Raw genomic sequence first — 21,269 nt, forward strand, 5'->3', positions numbered from 1 at the left:
ATGAAGGCTATTGATGACAAGATTGTCTGAAAGCTATCCTATCACTTAGGTTCATCAGGGTTGCTTATATGCCACTATGGAGTAGAAAATAGTCCCAGGAATATCCTGTGTTTGAACACTTTGGCACTTTGCACATTTGTGGTTCATAATCACTGGAGTAGGATCTCCCAGTGATTAAATACTGACTTGCTCTGTGACCTTGGATCTCTGCAGAGGTTTTGTGGGCCAACAGCTGTGGAAACTATTTTTCTATTGGAAAGAACTCATAGGAAGACAAAGAAGGAAGCAATCTGCTTGTTTTCAATGGTAGCTGACCCTGCTTGGGCAAGGGGGTTGGACTACACAGTTTCCAGAGGTCCCTTCCAAACTCAAACTATTCTGTGATTCTGTAGATCAAGGGAGTGTTTGGTGAACTTAAAGATTTCACTCTCTGACAGTACCCCAGATTTTACCACTCTGCCTTCCTGGAAATATCCCAAGTTAGGGCTTCTCTGTGTGCGTGTGTGTGTTAATATGAGTACAGATGGGCTTTCATCCATCTCAGGTGATTATATTTGCCTGTGAGGATCCACTTGTGAATGAAGAGCTGATAGAACGCTAATTTGGCTTTATTTTAGAGCCTTTAAACAAAAAAGTAACATATTGATATTCCCAGGAAGGTATTTATTTCATATTATATAGTACGATTTTCACTAGTTTCCAGCACAAGTTCTCCCAAGACTATGCAGAGAAAGACATATGAAGTGTGTGTTTATCCCTGTTTTTACGAACTACTACTCACTTCTGTTCTCCTTGTCTTTCTAGCATGTAGCAGCAAGCTCAGGTAGTGGAAAAGCTGATTTGGACAAGTTAACAAGTATTCTAGAGGCCATTCCACTTATCAGATACATTTGCCTGGATGTGGCAAACGGCTATTCAGAGCACTTTGTGGAGTTTGTGAAGTCTGTCCGTGCCCTGTTCCCACATCACACAATTATGGTAAGTGTGTACAAAGGGTGGAGGGGGTGTGTGGGAATTCTGTCCAGAAACAGGGCCCAGAGTTTGGTTGGTAGGCATCAGAAGCTCTGTGGTAGCTCCATCAATTTCTGAGCCCTCATTTAAAAGAGGAAAAGAAAGAAGGAAAGAAAAGTCGTCAAACTCAAACCACTTGTCTTCCAGACAAATACATGTGGACTGATACCCTTCTGAGAATATAGAGGGCAGCTCTATTCATCTACCCATTCAATTCAGCAAGATGTTGACTCTGAGTCAAATGGTGACTGTAATAACATGTTGGCATCTTCAGTCCTCCACTGTTGATAATTTCTGTGGGAATGTCCAGTGTGCGCTCTGATACTCACATTCTTCTTCCCACACCAAATGTGACCTCTAATCATAAAGTGTGTAGGTTTATGTTGGTGATTCCAAGCTGAGGTTTGCTGTGGGAATGTGCCAATGCCAATTGAGGCCAATGGCTTTTTTTGTCTATTAGATCACTACCAAGACAGCTGAATGTAGACTAATCCTTGCCTGTGATAAGAATCATAGGGGTGTTGTGCAGTTGTGAAACAGGGTCATCAGGGAGCAAATTAGTCAATGCTGGGGCTTTTCATGTGCCCTCTGTGAAGTTTCTGTCCCTTCTCAGCATGCTAATGCCATGATTCCTCCAGCCCTTTTGCACCAAGAGCCAGGGTGTTTGCATCAATATGGGACTCCTTGCAGCAGAGCCCTACTGCTCCTGCTTGTTTTCCAGGGCCCTTGAAGATATGGGTCTGAATTTGTTGCTATGAGAATAGCAGAAATTCTCAAACAAACAGCAGATTCCTAATGAGGCTACCAGCCTTTCTTAAGCCAGTACAGCGAAAAATCATGTTTAGGCAACACTTTCCTATTTTTTCATGCAAGACATGAAGCTTCACACATGTAAAGCAAATGTGAAGTAAAAATGGTCATAAATGCACACTCTGACTTGGTTCATAAGGGAACTGCACGCTCAAGCAGCTCAGGGGAAGACTACACTCCTTCCTCCCACATTGGAGGAAGGTAGTGTTCTTGCCTCTGAATGATGATGGCATTGGAAAATGGAAGTGGGATGGAATGCCTGTGGGGTTCTGGGTTACCATAGGCTAATGAAGAGGCGTCCTTCAACAGCTACCAGCGGACGTGGGAAACTTTTTGGTATGGCCATATTTACCATGGCTTTGGGGAGAGCTTTTGGAAGTTTGAAATGATAGATGTGGGCTTTTTGAGCTTCCTGTTCACTGCAGTGAGAGAAGGAGCTGTTTCCTTGCTTTGGATCTGAAATATTGTCCCTAGTGACATGATTACTCCAGTGTCTTTGGCTTGAAGAGTTGTGGGGGGGGGAGCTTAAACCACATAGTTAAAAAAAAAATCTTCCCTGTCAGGAGTGGAAAGGAAATTGTGTGTCATCCCCTCCTCCACCTCCCCACAGACTGCTGACTTTGCTGACTGAGGAGGGAGCTCAACCAAGATGAATTGCCCAGTAGGCACAGGAGGTCAATGTCAAAGTCAGGTATCAAGCCCAGATTTTAGTCCAAGGTCCTTAAGCCGGTCTCATCCATGACCCACATCTGTTAAGCTACCTGCTTAGTTTCTCTGCTTCTGTGACAGATTATTGTCACTTCAAGTCTCATTGTTCTGACAGCACCACCTGCTTGAGCACATATACAGCCCTGACCCATTCAGTTGCCTTCTCTGATTGTAGCTCCTTTCTCTGAACATGGTTTAGTATGGCTCATGTTTTTCATCTCCTGCACAGGGATAATTTCCATTCCTAAGCCTTCTGTTTTCCAAAGCCTCCAGAGTCTGTGCAGTCCCTGAAAACCTCTGATTCAACTAGGGACATACACCTCTACCCCACTTCCAAGTGAGTTTACGTAACACTCTGTGCCAAAATGGCCTTTTGAAGCTATTCCTGGCTGAAATACAGGCTCTTGTCTAGGCTCCTTTTTATGATACTCTGGAAGACATGTCCTGCTGCTACCTGTTCCCGTCTGCTTTGATGTCTCTGTGCTATGCCTGCAGTATGCTTTCTGCTGTTGTGGCTTTCAAACAAAAAGGTTAGCAGTTAAATAGAAGGTATAAAAATAAAGAAGCTTTCTCATAGCTGAGAGTGATCTCCAGGACCTTGCAGGCTGTCTTGTTTGCTTTCCTCAGCATGACTGTTCATTCCACAGTCAGCTGCAGTGCAGTACATAACAGTAACCCAACCCTGGTCTCAGGGAAGGTATGTTCCCAGGGGCTGTGCAGTGGGTTCAGCTCTGAGGCTGAAAGGTGATGTGCAGAGCAACTGTGGTTAATGTAGTACTCTGTGGCCAATAGTCCAGTGCACACAGAGGATGCCTCTTGTGTAATAACCTTTCAAATGCATGGTTTTGCCTTTTTAAATATTTGCTTTTATAATCACATTACCTTATTTCCTTCCGCGTGGCTCTGACACAAGCTCTTTTCACTCCTGCCTTTCATATTAATTTACAAAGAAGATCAATTTCTCCGTGGAAAGACAGACAGGGGTGCAAAAGTACAACTTGACTTGCCTTTAATCACTCATTAGACTGAGGATAGAGAAAGAAAGAGTGTTCAAGTTTCCTGAGTGTCTCACAAGCAGAGCACTGACCCCCAGAATCAAGAGTAATGGTCCAGTGGTGTGTTTTGCTGTAGCCCAGCATCGTGTACTTGAGTTGTGTCTACTCACTGAAGTCCAACTTTTGTTGGCATTCATAATGGAGGGTGAGAGCCTTTATATTACAGTAAGAGTAGTCCCTATTTATTAGTGTAATTATAGATGTTAGGGTTCTTCCATTTCACTGGAAGTCATTTTAGCAAGCTAAGATATCTTTGCCAGTAAGCTTTGCCAAGTTTTTAGCCTGAATTTTTCTTTTCACTGTGTTCTCTGTTCATGATACAGAAGAAACCTTGGGGAGGGGAGCAGGGAGTGTGGCAGGAAGGAAAATGCTAGGGCAGGAGCAGGCTTGCAGATGCAGTAGCACCCACAAGATGTGGGCCAGAGAGGGAGACGAGAGGAATCACAAAGCAGGAGCGGAGGGAGGTGAGAGGAATCGCAAAGCAGGAGCAGAGGGAAACAGCAGGGGCCAGAAACTGTTGCTCCCTTTGGAGTCAGTAGCAGAACTTCTCAGGGCCTTAGTGGAGGCAGAATTCAGTCAGAGAAAGCCCTGCAGACTGCTCTCAGTTTATCTCCAAAACGAGCAACAGAGTCAATCCACTCATGGCGTGTCCACCAGAGCTGGGGTCTCAGAGCAGGGGCCAGCTGGGATCCCAGGGCAGGAGATAGTGATGCTGCCAAGGTTGCCTTGGGTCAGTCACAATACTGAGTGCAAACACCCTCCTGATACAGCTCAGCCTGACAAAGGGCATCATCTCTCCATCTCAGGGTAAAGCACCCTTTGCTTTGGTGGGTGGGAAGTGTCCTTTGGCAGTGTTCCTGATAGTGTGGAGGCACAGACTGTGCTTTCCTCTAGGATACAAGAAAAAAGTTTGAGAACTGTTGTCACAGACACTTCTCCCCAGCTTGATCCATTGCCATTTGCCAGCAGCTTTCAATCAGTGCAGCAGTGTTCCTGTCTTAGTGTGAGCTGATATTTATAGCAGGCTTTTATGAAGCACAGTATCAAATGCTTGCCTGAAATTCAGAGGCACTGCCCTACTGTGTTCGCTAATTTTGTATCTCTGTCAGAGAAGCTGTAGCCTTTATAATCTTGTTAGGTGAAATCTTGATCCTATTAAAGGCAGTAGTGAAACTCCCTTTGACTTCTCTGAGGCCAGGATTTCCTTTAGGACTGACCCACAGTTCAGTCATCCTGGATAGTGCTGGAATGAGCCAGGGTGACACTCACTTGAAACCTCTCACTGAGAATGTTGCCCTGAGTGCATGAGGCCAGGCCCACAGCCAGGGTAATTTGTTGCAGCCCCTAATAACTGACCACACTGCAAGCATGGTAGTTTACCTGACTTTCAGTTGTTACTGATGCTGTTATTTTACTGCCAGGGGTATCAAAGTTAGATTAGCAGTATGGTAATTACTGGGCTATATCTCTTTCAAGAAATCCAGTTCTGCAGCAGATTAGAAATTCATTGGTACATGGGCTCATCACTAAGGTGAGCATGCTTTTTGTTAATACAGTACTTCCACCAATTACTATGTTCCCTGAGTATTTGCCCAAATACACTACAAAATGTATTGTATGTAGTGGCTTCTTTGTATAAGTTCCAATTACTTTACTTGCTTTATATTCTTAGTTAATTTTAAGGGGGTTTCATCTCTGTAGTCTCAGTCTTTCTATATTCACCTTTTCAAATTTTTTTAGTTGAAGTATTCCGGCTTTACCTTTCAGGTGGGGCTTTCAGAAGCCCTTTTGCTTCTATTCAGCTGTCATACTGGCATCAGTGGTAAAGCAAGCACTGGCTTCAGTGGAAGTAGAGTTCAGCTGGATGTGAGAAAACAGCTTTCCCTGTTCTTCAGCTGTGATACTAGTGTCTCTTCACACACAGATAGCTGTGCCTCTCAGAGGTCTGCAAAAGGTACCTAAAAGAAGCAAGCCCGTCATCAGCAGGTTGAAGTCTGCTATGTAGAGCTCCACGTCTTCCCTGAAAATTTGTTAAGGATCTGCAGATTCAGAAAGACAGAAACCACTGATGTGTATACATGCATTCCAGGAAAAAATGTATGCTGGGGACATAAGTGCTTTTCCCTGCTAGGATGAGCATTTTGAATCAACATATGCAGTTCCAACATTCTCTAGCAATAACTTAACATTAAACGTCTGGTTAGCATTTCTGAAGAGACAGTTTGACAACCTGCTATGCACTACTAATAAGAAGACACTGCTGTTTAAGTTAAATACATATTTGATCCCAAATCTCATGGAGCCACAGGCTTTAATACCCGTTCATTCCTGTTTATGAATCTGTTGCACATACTCCAGTATTTCACCAAGTTGTGAAGTGCTGCGTGTCACACTGCACAGGTAGTCATCCGCCTTCCAGATATAAGCTGCCTTCTAATGTTGTAAGCAGCATACTCTCTGTCATCTCACCTTGGAGCATACAACACTTAGTATAACAAATTACCACTGAGCAGCAAGGAAGCAGCACTTAGCTGGAAACACTGTACCTATTATATGTTCTTTATTTCCTGACTGTTCTATTTTATTTTATTTTATTTTTAATCAATATCATGCAGTTTTGAGCAAAGTTTAAGTGGTCCTGTGTCATAGACCACAAATTGCTGCTTAACAGTATTACTGTTTTATAAGTGCCTCAGGTGGTGGCTTGTCAGCTGTTTCAGGCCAATAAAAAGGGGAAGTAAAATTCATTAAAAATAAATAAATGGTGAAATAAGAGCCAATAATCAGTAAGTGGAGAATAGGCCTTGCCCAGCATTCTCTGGGTAGCTCTCGTGGACTTCAGCAGGAGTTTTGTTTCAATATAAACTAAGAAAATATTAAGTAAGGATTTTAGGATTTGCTTCCTGCTCTGCCCATATCAGTACTGCTACAAAGTCCTGGAATATCATTACCTAAGAGGTCTTCTGAACATCTCTAGATCCTAAATTCAGATCTCTGAAAATTAATAGCCCATCTCAGTATAAGAACAGAATGGATGATGTGAGCAACTGGACATGTGTTTCATGTGGGTTTATTTTGTGTCGTTTTTCTAGTTGGGATCATGCCATAGATAGGAGAGAAGCTGAAATCCAAACCATAATTGGGTTTCAAATGTCTGATGGGATTCATCCCAGAGTACTGAAGAAGCTAGTGGGTGTTACAGCAGGACCCTTCTCAATCACCTACCAAAGGTCTTTGGAGTCTGTGGAGGTCAATGCTGATAGGAAGCTAGTCAGCATTATTCCAGTTTACAAGAAGGGGGTGAGGGAAGACCTGGGAAACTACAGACCTGTTAGTCTGACCTCATTAGCTGGAGAAATGATGGAGAAGATCATTCTGCTATTGAAAGACATTTGAAGAACAATGCACTATTCAGGCATAGTCAACAAAGGTTCACAAAGGGAAAGGCCTGTTTAATTTGATATCCTTCTACAATAAGCTCACCTGCCTCGTGGATGAAGGGAAGGTGGTGGATGTAGTTTTCTGGATTTTAGTAAGGGTTTTGATACTGTCCCTCACAGCATCCTCCTGGAGAAGTTGCCCAGTGATGGGATGAGTGGGTACGTGGTGCCCTGGGTGAAGAACTGGCTGAAGGGCAGGGCTCAGAGGGTTGCAGGGGATGGGGCTACATCTGGCTGGCGACTGGTCACCAGTGGTGTTCCTCTGGGCTCAGTTCTAGGGCCAGCGCCATTCAATATTTTTATCATGGAGGCAGGATTTCAATACACCATTAACTGGTTTGCTGATGATCCCAAACTGGGAGGTGCTGTTGACTCTCTGGAGGGACAAGAGGCCTTGCAGAGGGATCTAGATAGATTAGAGCATTGGGCTATGATTAATGGGATGAAAATGAGCAAGAACAAGTACTGGATTCTGCACCTGGGACAAAGTGACACTGGACACAAGTATAAATTAGGAGAGGAGTGGCTGGAGAGCAGCCCTGCAGAAAGGGATCTGCGGGTGCTGGTTGGCAGCAATGTAAAAAATGACAATAGTACCTTCCTTACTCTTTCAGTACTGAAAATACAAAATCCTACAGGAATAAGAGATTTGCCAGGGTTTTAAATAAGATCTGAACATCTTCCCACAAAGTGAGGTTCGCAAGTGAGTGGAAGGCTATAGGCTGTTCAGGAGGCAGAGCAGGAGAGGTGGAGGAGTTGCACTGTATGTAAGGGTTTGCACTGTGTGTAAGGGTATGTTTGACTGTATAGCCATTGTGGTTGTGGATGATGTGGTCAAGAGCTTCTGGGAATTAGGGGGATGGAAGACAAAGCAGATATCCTGATGGGATCTTAAGGATCAGGGTTTACTGGACCAATCATTAAATTCATTTGACTCGAGAAGGTACCTGTATGACTTGTTTAATTTCTGTGGCATGCACAATTAACAATATATATTATTCTTGACTGTATATAGTTCAACTTGTAAACGCACTGGATAAAACTCTACATTATCGTCATTAGTCTTTGTTGCAGTAGTCTTGAAGTCTGCTGTATATGTGATGTTGTTCCTTCTGTCTAGGCAGGCAATGTGGTGACAGGAGAGATGGTAGAAGAACTTATTCTTTCTGGAGCAGATATTATTAAAGTGGGCATTGGACCAGGTAAGTCAAATCCCGTCAAACAAGGATGATTTTTAGTAATGTTGGTGGAGGAGTTGTCCAGATGGAACCATTGTATAATGCTGTTTGCTTGCCCATTAGGATGCCTAGACCCATTAAGGTCAATAAAGTAACTGCCCTTACACATAGTATATTTAAGATACACATGGGCAGGGTGCTAGCATTTTGTACTGCAAAGTGTTAGTATTGCATCTTCTGGCAGTGAAGATGCCTATTATTGAAAGCACTGAGTTGCCTGAGTTGCTGACGTTATCACTGATAATACATGTTGTGTTTAGGAACACTTTCTCTAGCTTGTTGAAAAGAGGCTGAGTCATTCCAGCTGAAGCTCAGAGAATACAGTGTTCAGGTATCCAGTTCTGTCAAGGAAGGGTAGGTTTCTAAACAGCTTTATGATTTGTGTTCAGTTAAGATGAGGTTACCCATCTTGTCAATGTCTTCAAAGATGAAGTGGCATTAATTAAGTGTGAAGTATGGATAACATTGCCTCTACTTGTTACTATTGCCTGGCAGCTAAAATGTACATTAACGCACTTATATGTTACCTATCACTGTAACATTCCGATGGATAAATGGGAGGACCCTAAACTTTTTACAGGGTTTTTCCTACCTTCCCATCCCTAATATTATTGTCTGGCATACACTGCCATATTGTCTTCCCTTTCTTCTTTCTCTCCCTTGTGCGTTCCTTCATGTGCTCCTTCCTCTTGCGATTGCCCTCTCAGACTGCAGCTGGGGTCACCGTATGTGGGCTAGATGTTAAACTGGCTAACACAAGTGCCACTGACAGTATAGCTGTGATCAGCCAGTGCGGTGCAGGCACATTGTTTACTTTACAATGCCAAATAGTTGTGGTCTGTGAATGGATAATTTGAGCAGAGCAAATGATGTAATCAGGGTTGCAGTTGTGCCCAGGAACATGGCAAACGACAATAAACACTGCCAAATACATGAAGAATAACCAACTGGGATGTCATGGTACAATTGTCCCAGGCACATTCAGATATAAAAGAATAATTATTATAGTTTGTAGCCTTGGAGAGGAAATACTTAGGAGTAAATGCTGTGTAGCCCTCCCCAGAGATCTTCCTAAACAGATATGTACAAGTTGACAACTCAAAACTTCAAGTAACAAACGTTCCTCACAGAAGATCAGATCTTGAGGCTCTTTTCCAGATAATGGTCCATCCTGTGGAAAACGGCAGTGGTTTATTATAAAGCATTACATATATAAGTACATATCATTTGGAGATTATTTTAAAGCTAATTTTCTTCCTACTTTGCAGAAATAATTCTCAGTGTTTTCACCTTGTCAGTTCTGTGAAAGATGTTTGGAAACTTTTACTTTACTGGTAACTTAAGTATACCTGCATATCAGCTGGATGAAGGGATCCAGATTTCACCACATTTGGTTTAGAATCTGTTTTGGAATTCTTGTTATCATGCAGAACTCTATGGTCTGAATCCTAAATTATAAGACCTAAACTGGCAAAAAGCAGTCCTCATTTTGACTCAATTTGTGGAGAAAAATAGAGAAAGTATCTCGAAAGATCTATAGCCATGTTACCATGCTGAACTATAATTGAAGTGGGATTTTTATGTATATGTATATACCTTTATTTTTATATATACCTTTATTTTTATATATACATATATGCATGTATCATGTATGTTTATATAGTTTAACAATCAGATATAATGAGTATATTTCCTATAATATTACACTGTACAGCTTCCTGATGATTACTTATCTCACTTTGTAAATTATGTGCGCTGATTTTCTGATACTCCCAACTATTGCAAACAACCAAATACTTCTGCTTTAAGTATTAGGCAAAAGATGGGTTTTTCTCCTTTGTGGAAAATCACCACAAAAAAGAAAATAAAAGCACAGATTTTCCCTGAGAATTATTTTTAAAAACATACATAGAAAAGAGAGAGAAATATTTATTGGAATAAATATTCAGGTTTTAAATGCTGCTGCTGAATCTCATGGGTTGTGACTCTGGTCCTTTTGTCCCCCTTTCTTTCAGGCACCTCAACCTGATTTTCTTTCCTGTGATACAGTAATTCCCTCACCAGGAAGCATTAGTGATGAGACCTAAACTGGGAATTGTGGCCCTGGATAAGAAAGAGGGGATATTAGTCACCTCAATTACAGCTCTCATGAAGTGGTGTTAACACACCATTTCAAAACTCAAGTTCCTGTGTGTTCCTTTTATCCACGAGAAGCCAACACTGGCAATAGAGACTTCTTGAGGGAAAAAAGAATACAGATAGAAACACAGCTTTTCCACAAGAAAAAGAAAACAAGCTGTATATTTTCTGTCAGCCTAGTGGACTGTGTTTTTTCCTCTCATTCTGTTGTCTAGGTTCTGTGTGTACCACCCGGATTAAGACAGGGGTGGGCTATCCACAGCTAAGTGCTGTTATTGAGTGTGCAGACTCGGCGCATGGCTTGAAAGGACATATCATCTCTGTGAGTAAATATCATCTATTCTCAGATTCCCACTGTGCAAATCGTTGTGGAATAGGAGAATCAAACAGTCCAGTACCCTGCATGTTAAAGGCTATCCTTCTGCCATCTCCAGTTGACCCCTATACTATCTCCTAGGGTAGTCAGTGGAGATTTAAATGTAAATAAACCAACTCCCTCTAAAGTTTAAAAAGACTTGGGCACCTCACTCCTGTTTGTGTCTTTGGAAAGCTGCTTCTTGCTCCCTGAATGGAGTAAGCTGTTATGTGAACAGAATAGGAAGCTTGATAGCGTTTTTACATTGAAGCAAAAAGTAATTTCTATGAAAGATTTCTGAAAAATTCATGACATGTAAACATGGCTTTCCCCAGAGAGTGGGACTGAGGGCAGGCAGTCAGTAGAGGGGACTACAAGGTAAAATGATATGAGCCCATCTGTGTCCTAGTAGCTGGATTGATTCAGACAGCATCCTCACAGAGCTCTCTGTGTGGGAACACGTTTCAGAAGTGGCTCTGTTGAGCACAGCTGGCACGTGAGCTACTTATGTTCTCACAAAGCTCAGAGGAAATAATGAGCCTATGGAGAAAAAAGAGCATGTATCTGTATTGCCTGCTAATGGCAGCTTCCACTCTGCCAGCAGGACCAGATTCACCTCACATAGAAAAACTCAACCTCTAAGCATGGCCTCAGACTGAGCTAGACTGCAGCCCACAGCACCCAAAGGTCCCGTGTGCTGAGGCACACGCAGGCGGCCGTTGTGCCCCTGACTGCATCAGGCTTGCCCAGTCTCTGCAGGCTGGCTGTGAGGCGGCTGGCAATCAGGAAGGCATGGGGGCTAACTGGTCTGCTGTGCTCACAGGTACCCACACAGCCAACCGTCTCCCTCTGCGGCCCTAGAAGAGACCACATGCTGAATTTTAGATATACTGCCGAGTGAAATCACTGGGAGGCTCTGATTTGTTCAATGCAGTTGTGACTAGTATCCATGTGAGGAAGGGGGTGTGTTGTGTTGTTGAGGAAGGAGGTGAGAGGAGAACAAACTGACTGTGGATGGGCAAAGGGCTTGACTATATTTCTTGGAGCTGTGGGTAAAGTGGAGCAGGAAAACAAGTAGGTGTTACAGTTGGATCTCTCTTGTTCTTTATTGCTAATGCATATGCATTCCTTCCTCTCCATGGCTCCCCTATATGAAGTTTGCAGAATAAAAAGAAAAGCAATCTGTAATTTTATGACTTGGGCAGTATTACAAATGTTTATGTCTATAGCAGACAGCAGAGCATGTGTGCAATAGCGCATGAAAGACTGACTCATTACTATGAAGTCTGGTTAACTATAGGTGTCATCCTAGCAGTGGTGCTCAGAGACCCATCCTAGATTTGCAATAATCATTTTCTGCTAGCAACCCCCAGAAGAACGTTATTATCCTCATTTTACAAGAAAACGGGGAGCGTGTGTTTAGATTGTTGAAAAATGTGATGGTTCTGTACTATTTCTCCTTTCCTGCTTTGGGGATGGATCAGTTCCTGACCTGCTTAGGTCATGTTGGCTTCAGTGAGCCCACACCTATCAACCCCCCTGGCCATTACACAGGGACAATATAGGAGGACAATTTAATACCTGTCTGCTACAACAACTGGTCCAGGAGAATTACTTTTAGCTGTAACTGGGATCTCTAACACCACTGCAGCTCAATTCTGTCATCCAAGCTAAGGAGACTAAAGCAAGGGTGAGGATGTTATTCCTGAATTCTGCAACATTCAGATAGGTGTTGGTATGTTTATTGGGGAAAGAAAAGGCTGGACTTCACGGTCATTGCCAGAGCTCTGCAAGAGTATCACAAAAGAGAGGTATCCTCCTGAGGGAAAAACATATGGGAGCAAGCCTAAGTATATAATTGGATCTAGTGGCAACAAATATACATGGCATCACTCAAAATGTCTTATTATTGTCATCATGTAGATTCAGGAAGGGGCACACCCTGCCAGAGCCAAAGGAGACCTCTACAGTCAGAGTATTACCACAGCTATCTACGTTGATTTGGCAGGAGAAAATATGTCCAGCAGTTTTTTGTTATGCTGATACAGAAATAGGAAGAATGTGAAAAGACTCAAAGCCTACCAGCTATCTTCACGTAGATTACAGCTGATGGTGTGACATGGATTAGTCTCCTCGGGCACTTTCTTCCATCCACTTCTGTCTTGTCCAGTACCTTCATTGAATTACTCCTCTTTCTTGTTACATTGGCTCAGCTTACGTATGAAGGGAAAGAAGTCCCGCTCATGGAATGAGAAAGTGATGGTGCTGAGCACAGTACAGGCCCTGCAAGGGACATAGCACACCTGAAGCCCATTCTGCAGTAGCTCTGGTAGGATGGCAGCACAAACTGGGATTTTAAATGTCTGTGATGCTGAAGTGGTCCTGTGTGATTTTTGGAGCTGATATGTTGACAAAGAAGGTGACAATTTTTAGGCAAACATGATAGTCCAAGTGAAGGTCTGATGTCTTTTTAGAGTCATTTACAGAGAGAAGGGGAGGTGAAATTGCACCAGTTACTTTCCTCATGCTAAGTTATCTTTAAGACTCGAAGCTCACCTCAGAAATGAATCTTTCATGACTCACTGAAAGAAGAGAGGAAACCCTGTCTAAGATACAGGCACTGTTTCTGTCCCGTGCTATTTGTCTGGGAGCCAGTAGTCTCAATTTTCATTCTCGCTAATCCACTGGCCTTGAGAAAGTGCAGCAGTGAGTTACAGTGGAGGAGCCATTGAGCAGGAGAGCTCCTTTAGAAACACCCTACTTGAGATATAGTTTCTCTTTCGTGCAGGTCAGAGAACTACTCTGCTGGATAGAGAGGCAGTCACGTATTCTAGTAAGCCAGCAATGTGGGGAATGGAAAGCAGCCTTGCGTGTCTCCTCTCTCATTTGGCTACCATTTGATAGAGATCCCTACTCCCCCTTCACCCTGCCTGGGTGATGGGCCACCAGTGTTCAGTGAAAAGGATGACTAAGGGGTTCTTCACCCAGCTACTGCCATACCATCTCTTCCTCCACACAGAACACTTTCCACACAGAAATGTGCCCAGCATATGTAGTTCAGAATAAAGCACCATATGTATTGTTTCTACTGCTGTATATGCCACATACTTTATATATCTTCTGCATAATAAAAAGCTATCTGTTTGCTAATACTGTAGGAAGGGATGGTTATACAGTTTATTATAAAGGTTTCTTGAAACATATAAGTCATAGTTATAAACTTACTATAAGTTGCATAAAATATTACATTTTCAACCAGTTCAGACTGGTTTTTCATACTGTATTTCTTTTCCTCAGGCTTAATTTTGTTGTTGTAAAATGGTTTATCTGTTCAGAGAATAAGACTGGGGAAAATAACATTATTTTAGTCACTTTAAAATAATTCTGTTGGCTGGAAAGCTGTTTTCCCCTTTTCTTCAGCTTAGCACCCACTTGTCTCAGAATCATGCCCTCTGCAGGCCCCATGTCCGCCCTTTCAAGTAGGCTTACTTCAGAATAATGCCAGTTCTCCTGAATTCACAGGGGGATTTGTACAGATACCTTTCTCCAGGGCTCTGAGGTAGAGGCTGAGCCTGCAACAAGCTCCGTAACTGAAGCCCAGCAGTTCTACAAGTCATTTTGAGTCCAGAGCTGTGCCCCTGTTGGGACGAGCTGAACTGCAAGGGAAAGCTTCTCAGACAAAGCTGCAGAAGCACAGTCTTATTTTCTTAACAGAGCACTTGATTTTCCACATCGAATGAAGTGGCTTAATGCATATAGCTTTATTATATAGCATGTACTGGCATAACTGCTTAGTATGTCCCCTTTTTGTTTCCTTTTCTGTGAATTGTTAAATTTACCTGCTTATGTGAGGTAAGTGGAGAAATCTACAGATAAAGAAGTGCTGTGAATCATCATCATCAGTTCCTTTTATCTTAAGTGGAATTCATGAGCTTTTGGGGAAGTCTCTTAATCTGCTCAGCATTTTCTAATTTGGTGACATTCAAAGTGATATTTTTTGAAGCTGATGATTAATGAGTACACACTAAGACCCCCATTGCCATGGCACTTTGGAAAGCATAAAGCCTCCATCACTGCCAGTACTGGGTTAATTATAAAAGTCAGACATTGAGCCACCCAACAAGAACAGACTGAAACCCATCTACCAGAGAGCATTCATAGCCAGCCTGTCTCAGTCAGCCAATAAGTCAGGCAAATTCCTATTCTTTGAAGATTATTAGACCCCTCTTTCTACCTCAGCTCTTCCTCCCCTGACACATGCACACACGCTCACGCCCTCCTCCAGGCTCTGACAGACTTGTCAGAGGGAAAGAATTGCACAAGCAGAGCCCTTAACAGGAGAGAGATATTCAGCTGTCAGCCCAGCACTCCTTTCTGGAGCTGACAGCAAGAGTGTCTAGCTCAACAAAAGGCATAATGTGCTAGAGGTTATCAGCAAATGGAATAAAAGCCTTTAAAGTTCAACCAGGCACTGTTTGCAGTGGGATGCCCTTTGAAAAGGCACTCATTTTTGGATCCACCTGCTCAGTTTGTGTCTGAATTCTTTTCTGTGCGCAGAGAGGCTCTAACACTGAGCCCCACTGCCAGCTACCCGTGAAAGCCAGCACTAAAGTGGCTGGGGGGTGGAGTGGCTGGCTGTGCTCAGACGCAGGTCGTACACACACATGCATTTCTGCCAACAGGGAGGTGAAACAAAATGAGGTGACTGTACAGTCTGAGGAGTAGCTTCTAAAGCAGGAAAGCTGTCGGCAGCCTGCCGCAGACCCTTATCATCAGAGGAATGGGGAGCCCTCTTGGTACAGTGACTGCGCAGAGTAGAAGGATCTTTCATCTGTGCTCAGACCTCTACGAAACCTAAAGAACCAAGCACATGATGAGCCTCTGCTATGTGCCATTCCTTTTTTACAGCCTTATCACAGATACATAACTTCCTTCCCCGCAACAGAAACCCCTTCATCAGCCACCTCTTTGCTCTGCACTGAGACTGAAATAGAGGTCTAAAATGCTAAAGATCTCAAAGGGCTGCTGTTTCTTTAGCAAACCCATAGCAAACAGTGAGGAGTATGATGAGACATTCATTTTCACTTACCAAGGATTAGATTACCCAATTTGCTTAGAGATTATCAGATCAAAATCCAACATAGCTGGTGGTATATTTCCTCACCCCTCCCACTGTGACCTTTTAATGTATTGTAAATTGCTGAGAAAGTTATTTTAAATGTCTTTGGTGGTTTAAGGTAGGGGTTTGTGGTACCTCTGCATCACACAGCCTTTCATTAAAATGGCGGGCAATGATTCAGATCATGAGAGGAGGTTTTGTTTTCCAGTTTCTGGGATTTTGGAAATTGCCGTCAGGAATCTACATCGCTGCTGTTAGCAGTGGTATTATCAGTAGACTATACGGTAGAGTAGATGAGCCTCAAGAAGGAAAGCACTAGAAAGGATGATGCGGATTCCCTAAAAACTCAGCCAAGACGATGTATACCAGTGGTGCACAGTCAGCTCCTGACCTGCTGCTGTGCTGCAGGTCGCAGGGCCCCAGCGCTCCGGGGGTCCCCGAGGGAGCTCGCTGCCACTCACTGCCACTCTGCCACTCTCCGCCACTCACTGTCGTCTGTTCTCTGTGCAGGACGGAGGATGCAGCTGCCCAGGAGATGTCGCCAAAGCGTTTGGTAAGGACACCCCAGTGCCACCCGTCGCACCCTGCGCGTCGCCCGCACCCTCGGCAGGGGTGCAGGAGTCACCCTGACCCTGAATGTGTAATCAGCAGTAGGTTATGTTCGTCCCTGTGGGTGAATCCGGTGAAATTAATACACCAGACATGAATTTGCTCTTTGGACCAGACAGTCCAAATTCTGCAGGGCTAAACATACAGTGGTCGAAGTCCTATTTAGAAACTATCTGCCAGGTATGCATGGGATACAGCCACTGGGACAGTAATACAAAGAAAACTGATAAGGGTTTCTTCTGAGTAGGGTTCAAAGATGTCTGTAAAATTGCCAGATCTGGCTGACCTGGGCCTTGTATGGATGAAGAGATGGTGGAATGTGTGTTGGACAGAAGAATAAAACAAAAAGGCAGGCCAGATCCCTGGAGATGTTCTTGGGATCAGCTGTCTGCTTGAAGAGATGAGATTTTATTTATACTGTATCCCCTAGAGCTGAGCAGATGTCTAAAACATCTAAGTTAATAATTAACAGATTTTGCTCTCATGCCATTAGCTTCAGTGAATTGCACCAGCTCTTGCTGATAGAACAGACAATTTAATCCATGAGTATTTTCTGTTGGACGTGAAAGCTGCAGCAGTGGGGGGAGTCTAGGTCAGGATTGTCACTTAGCCACAACCTTGTTGCAGCAGCATATGTAAACCAGGTGCTAAATGCATCCTGGGCTGACAGGACATTTAAAGACACGCCCCCACCCCCTAAAATGCCAGACCCTTTGGAGATTTCACAGTGGGCTAATACCCAGAATACAGTGGGACAGCACAGTCTCTCACTGGGATTTCAGGGTGGTATGATACGAGAGATAGCACGTTACAATACAGCATGTCTGCTTGGCAGGAAGCTTTGCAAGTATGGAAAGCAGGGGCAGGCCTAAACTCAGATTACAGACCTGCCAAGAAAAACTCTGGGCCTCCTGGAAAGGTTGAAACCAAAATCTGTCTTCTAAGTTTGCAGACAGCTCCTGTTTTTAGGCAGGTCAAATGACAAGGAAGACTTAATTAGAGAATTTTAAGCACAGCCGTGGAGTGATTGCTACCAGCAAGGAATCTGCTCAGTCACAGGGGTTTCACATCACCCTTGTGTTACCCGGTGGGTGATGTGACAGTAAGGAATAGATAGTTGCAGTTGGGTGATTCTGACATAGCTGAACAGCAGCATCCACCCTCTTTGACAACAAGATTGTATTAAGAAACCACTCGACCTCTCCTCAGCCCAGCCCACGCTGACTTCATGCTGCCTGCAGTGAGGCCTTTGTTCTGCCTGGCTGTCTCTGGCTCCTCTGCTCCCCCAGTTCTCGCTGGCATTGTCGTTGGGAGCTTGTGAACTCGGATTGCGACCTCACTGCATTCCCAGCTGCCTGCACAGAAACCTGACCCTTGGATATGGTCTTTCTCCGAGAAGAGTATTTCCAGAAGTTAGAACAACAGGAAGCAACTTCAAAGTGTTTAAAATATTTTCCTCTGTGGTGTTTATAGGAAGTCTGAAGGGTCCTTGTAGTCTCTTCAGGCTAACTGAACAGCAGCTTGCTTGAAACCTGTGAAAGGGCAGATTCTGGCCTTGCTGATTGTCAGGAGGTGCTGGGATTCACAGTGGTACATGTTTGAAGGCTATGACGGGTTGTCCCTGGGACAGAGGAGCATCAGAAAGTTGAGATTATTCAGGCAGGAGTTCTACTCTGACAGTAGGCCAGACAGATCAGTCTGACCCGTGTGTCACAGGTACAGAGCTGGAACTGATACCCTGACGCAATAAACTTACCATATCTGGTTATGTATAATTGAGGTAGACACACTGTGGACATCTGACTAACTGGAGCCAGGTGTGCATTTGTCAAAGGTGGGTAGTAAAATAAGCTTCTAGGTAACGTTACTACTAGGAGTGTTTATTGAATGCTATTCAGGTGATTGGCTATGTGAGCCATGTTAAAGATAGCCTCCATGCCCAGCATTTACAAGTCAAAGCCTTGATACTGATACTGAATTGTCTAGCACAGACCTCTGTGCTTGCGGGGGGAGAGCCTCTTGTGGGAGAGAAGTTACATAAATGGATTGGATAGCAGAGACCACGTGCTGAAACATACAGATGTACAATTTCACCTGGGGATAGGGGCCTGGACAAAGCATGGACAAGAGACCCAAAGAGGACTTTTGGTTAAACTGATTGTACTGTCTTTTTTTGGAGGATCATTGTAAAATCTTCATGAAAGGGATGTTGAGGTGTTCATTGTAAAGCAGTGACAAAGCAGCCATTTGAATCATCAAAACTGTGAAGGAGTCCCAGATGTGAAAAGTGGCTGAAGGTGTGACAGGAGGAGGCAAGCTCATGGGAACAGGAGGAGCAGAGTGGATTGAGTGCAGGTGAAGAGTTGTGAAGAACCATGCAGAAGATGCTGGGAAGCTTTACAAGTGGAAGGTGACACCGTAGACTGGTGTTGGGAGTCAGAGGCAGACTGGGAGTTTTGACAGAGCAGAAACAAGGTAGAAGCCTGTTTTAAAAAGCAAGGAACAGAAGCACTGAAGTTGGGGGACAGAAATGCTGGGATTAACAGATACTTTGGGAGAGCTTGCTGGAATTCGGGAACTGCTGGATGGGAACCTCAAATGGACTTGGGAAACTGAAGATGTCACTGCCAGCTGGATATTGGAGATGATAATGGAGAACATGTAGGTTGATCAGAAGGAAGAGAGAAGTTTTGATGCAGGAATGAGAGAAAGCATGAACTTTGTGGTGGGCTTTCAGATGGTTCACATAACTGCACCCTTGGAAAGGCTGATAACATGAACACATTTCTCAGAATGCCCCAGGGAGGCACTACTGTCTCCTTTTTTTAAAGATGAGAAGTCAAAGCGCAGAAATACTAAGTTCAGTTGCCTGAGGTCACATATATTTTTGTGACACAGCCAGGAACAGAATGTGCCTTTTGAATCCTACGCCAGCATCTTTAACACAATACTGCTGTTCCTTACAGCAGTGGTGAGAAGCGGTACAGGAGCAGGGAAAGAAAAGGAAGGAGAAATCGTGTGGAAAAGTCAACTGGGGACATATACTGGTTCCAAAATATACCTGTCAGGTTCCAGAATGCACCTGACAGATCATACTGGCTTTTTTTTCCTGTTTTCACTAGCTCTGTGTGTGTATTCCTACTGTTGCAAAGGCTTGCTGGCTCAGCTGGCATACAGGTGAATTGTTGATTCCAGGACCAGCTGTGGCCCAGGCAAACTTATGCTGCATCTGCCTGGAGGGCTGCCCGGGCTCCAAAGCCAGGCTGACTCCGGCTGAATTTGTGCAGAGCCAATCTGGTTATCAGTAACTTGTATTATCAGGTGTACAGAATACATCTGAGGGCCTCCATCCAGATCCAGCAGGACTGTGTGAGGGTGCTGCGGGATTGGGATGGTGTCAGCACACGTGTTCTGTAACGGCTTGGAAGAGAAGGCACTGGGAAATGTTAATGAGCAAAATCAGCCCAGATACAGTGTAGGCCTCAAGAGGGAAGTCCTCCCCAGCATCAGTGCTTTGAAGTGGCGTTGTGTAGGAACAGGACGAGCACAGCAAATTCTGGGTGAGCTACTGGGATGCTTGTATGCAACGCATCCCATCGCATCCTGTATTGTCTAGGGGATCGATTCAATGGCACGTTGTCTGTCTGTACTTGAAAATGAAACACTGCAGCTGGATATTGCAAACATGACCGGTGCTTCTGGTCATACAAAACCCCATGCATAAGTAAAGAAAGACCATGCTAAAAACTATAGCCTCCTGGTTGGATGTTAACTGGTACAAAAGTAGTGGAACAGACTTGAAATTTTCAGCCATCTTTGTAACACTGAAGCAGGGTAGAAAGTTCTGGAGAGCATTGGAGAAGTATATTTAATATGAGCTTGTCATTCTTGGAGCTGCAGGGCAGTAAGCATGTGTCATTCCAATGTTTAGACATGCTGTGGCTGATATAACATGGCTCCTCTCTTCTGGAAGAGCTTGATGAAGTATGTTGTAGGTTGCAAAAGTTACTCAAGTTGGATGAGTTTCAATCCTGTAATTCAAACATATTTGCTTTCCTCCCAAAATACGCAGTCGAAAGAAAACTAATAAATAGATACTTCAGTGCAGAGGAACCAAAATTCCGTGTTTCTGAATCATAAATTTCATGTGGCTGTTTTTGCATTAGTAATTTGAGGGCTGTGAGACCCATAACCACAGACAGGACTAGAACTGGGGATTGGGGGATAGTATTGACAAGGTGAAGAGTCCAGAGTGTCCTTTGGCAGGCCTTTGACTTGTTTAAACACCCTCTTTGAAACCTTGTCCCCAAATCTGTCCCTCCTTCCTTGTGTTGTCTTCTTCCACCCATGAAGAAGACATTAACTAGATTTCCCAAGGTACTTATTTTTTGCGAAGGTGGAGCAAGATTGTACCAGGTAACAACTGGAGCTCCCCACCAGTAATTGAGAATGTCTTAAAGGATGAGCGTTCCCTTAGTTTTTGTCAGGTTAATAGTAGTATCAGACGTGAGTCAAATGGAGGCTTTAAAACTCAGCGATCTGAAACAAGTGAGCTCAGGAAAAATCTGCCAGGTAGCTGGCATGATAGGACACCTGCATGGGTGCCTGGCTGTAAATACTGCTCGTGATGTGCTCAGCAGTTTGGCACAAACCTCATTTTTAATATCCCTTTACGACGGACATACTGTTCCCTTCAGACAACAACCAGGCGAAGGGAGGCGAGGCCAGCAGAGCAGCTGGGTGCCCTGCTCCCCGGCATTGCAGCTAGGTCTGCTCTTCAGCAAA

At 43.9% G+C, this 21,269-nt stretch overlaps 1 protein-coding gene across 1 annotated transcript in view; it reads left to right on the top strand.

Moving 5' to 3' along the window:
- The window catches only part of GMPR (guanosine monophosphate reductase), a 48,312-nt gene that overhangs the window by 6,784 nt on the left and 20,259 nt on the right, over window positions 1–21,269 (top strand). Inside the window, exons 4-7 of the mRNA XM_032987743.2 lie at window positions 805–978; window positions 8,145–8,226; window positions 10,617–10,723; window positions 16,386–16,428. Coding sequence (XP_032843634.1) covers window positions 805–978; window positions 8,145–8,226; window positions 10,617–10,723; window positions 16,386–16,428 — 406 coding nt within the window. The remainder of the gene's footprint in view (window positions 1–804; window positions 979–8,144; window positions 8,227–10,616; window positions 10,724–16,385; window positions 16,429–21,269) is intronic.

Source organism: Tyto alba, unplaced genomic scaffold (genome assembly GCF_018691265.1).
Source record: "Tyto alba isolate M040663 unplaced genomic scaffold, T.alba_DEE_v4.0 Super-Scaffold_48, whole genome shotgun sequence".
In the NCBI taxonomy this organism is placed as follows: domain Eukaryota; kingdom Metazoa; phylum Chordata; class Aves; order Strigiformes; family Tytonidae; genus Tyto; species Tyto alba.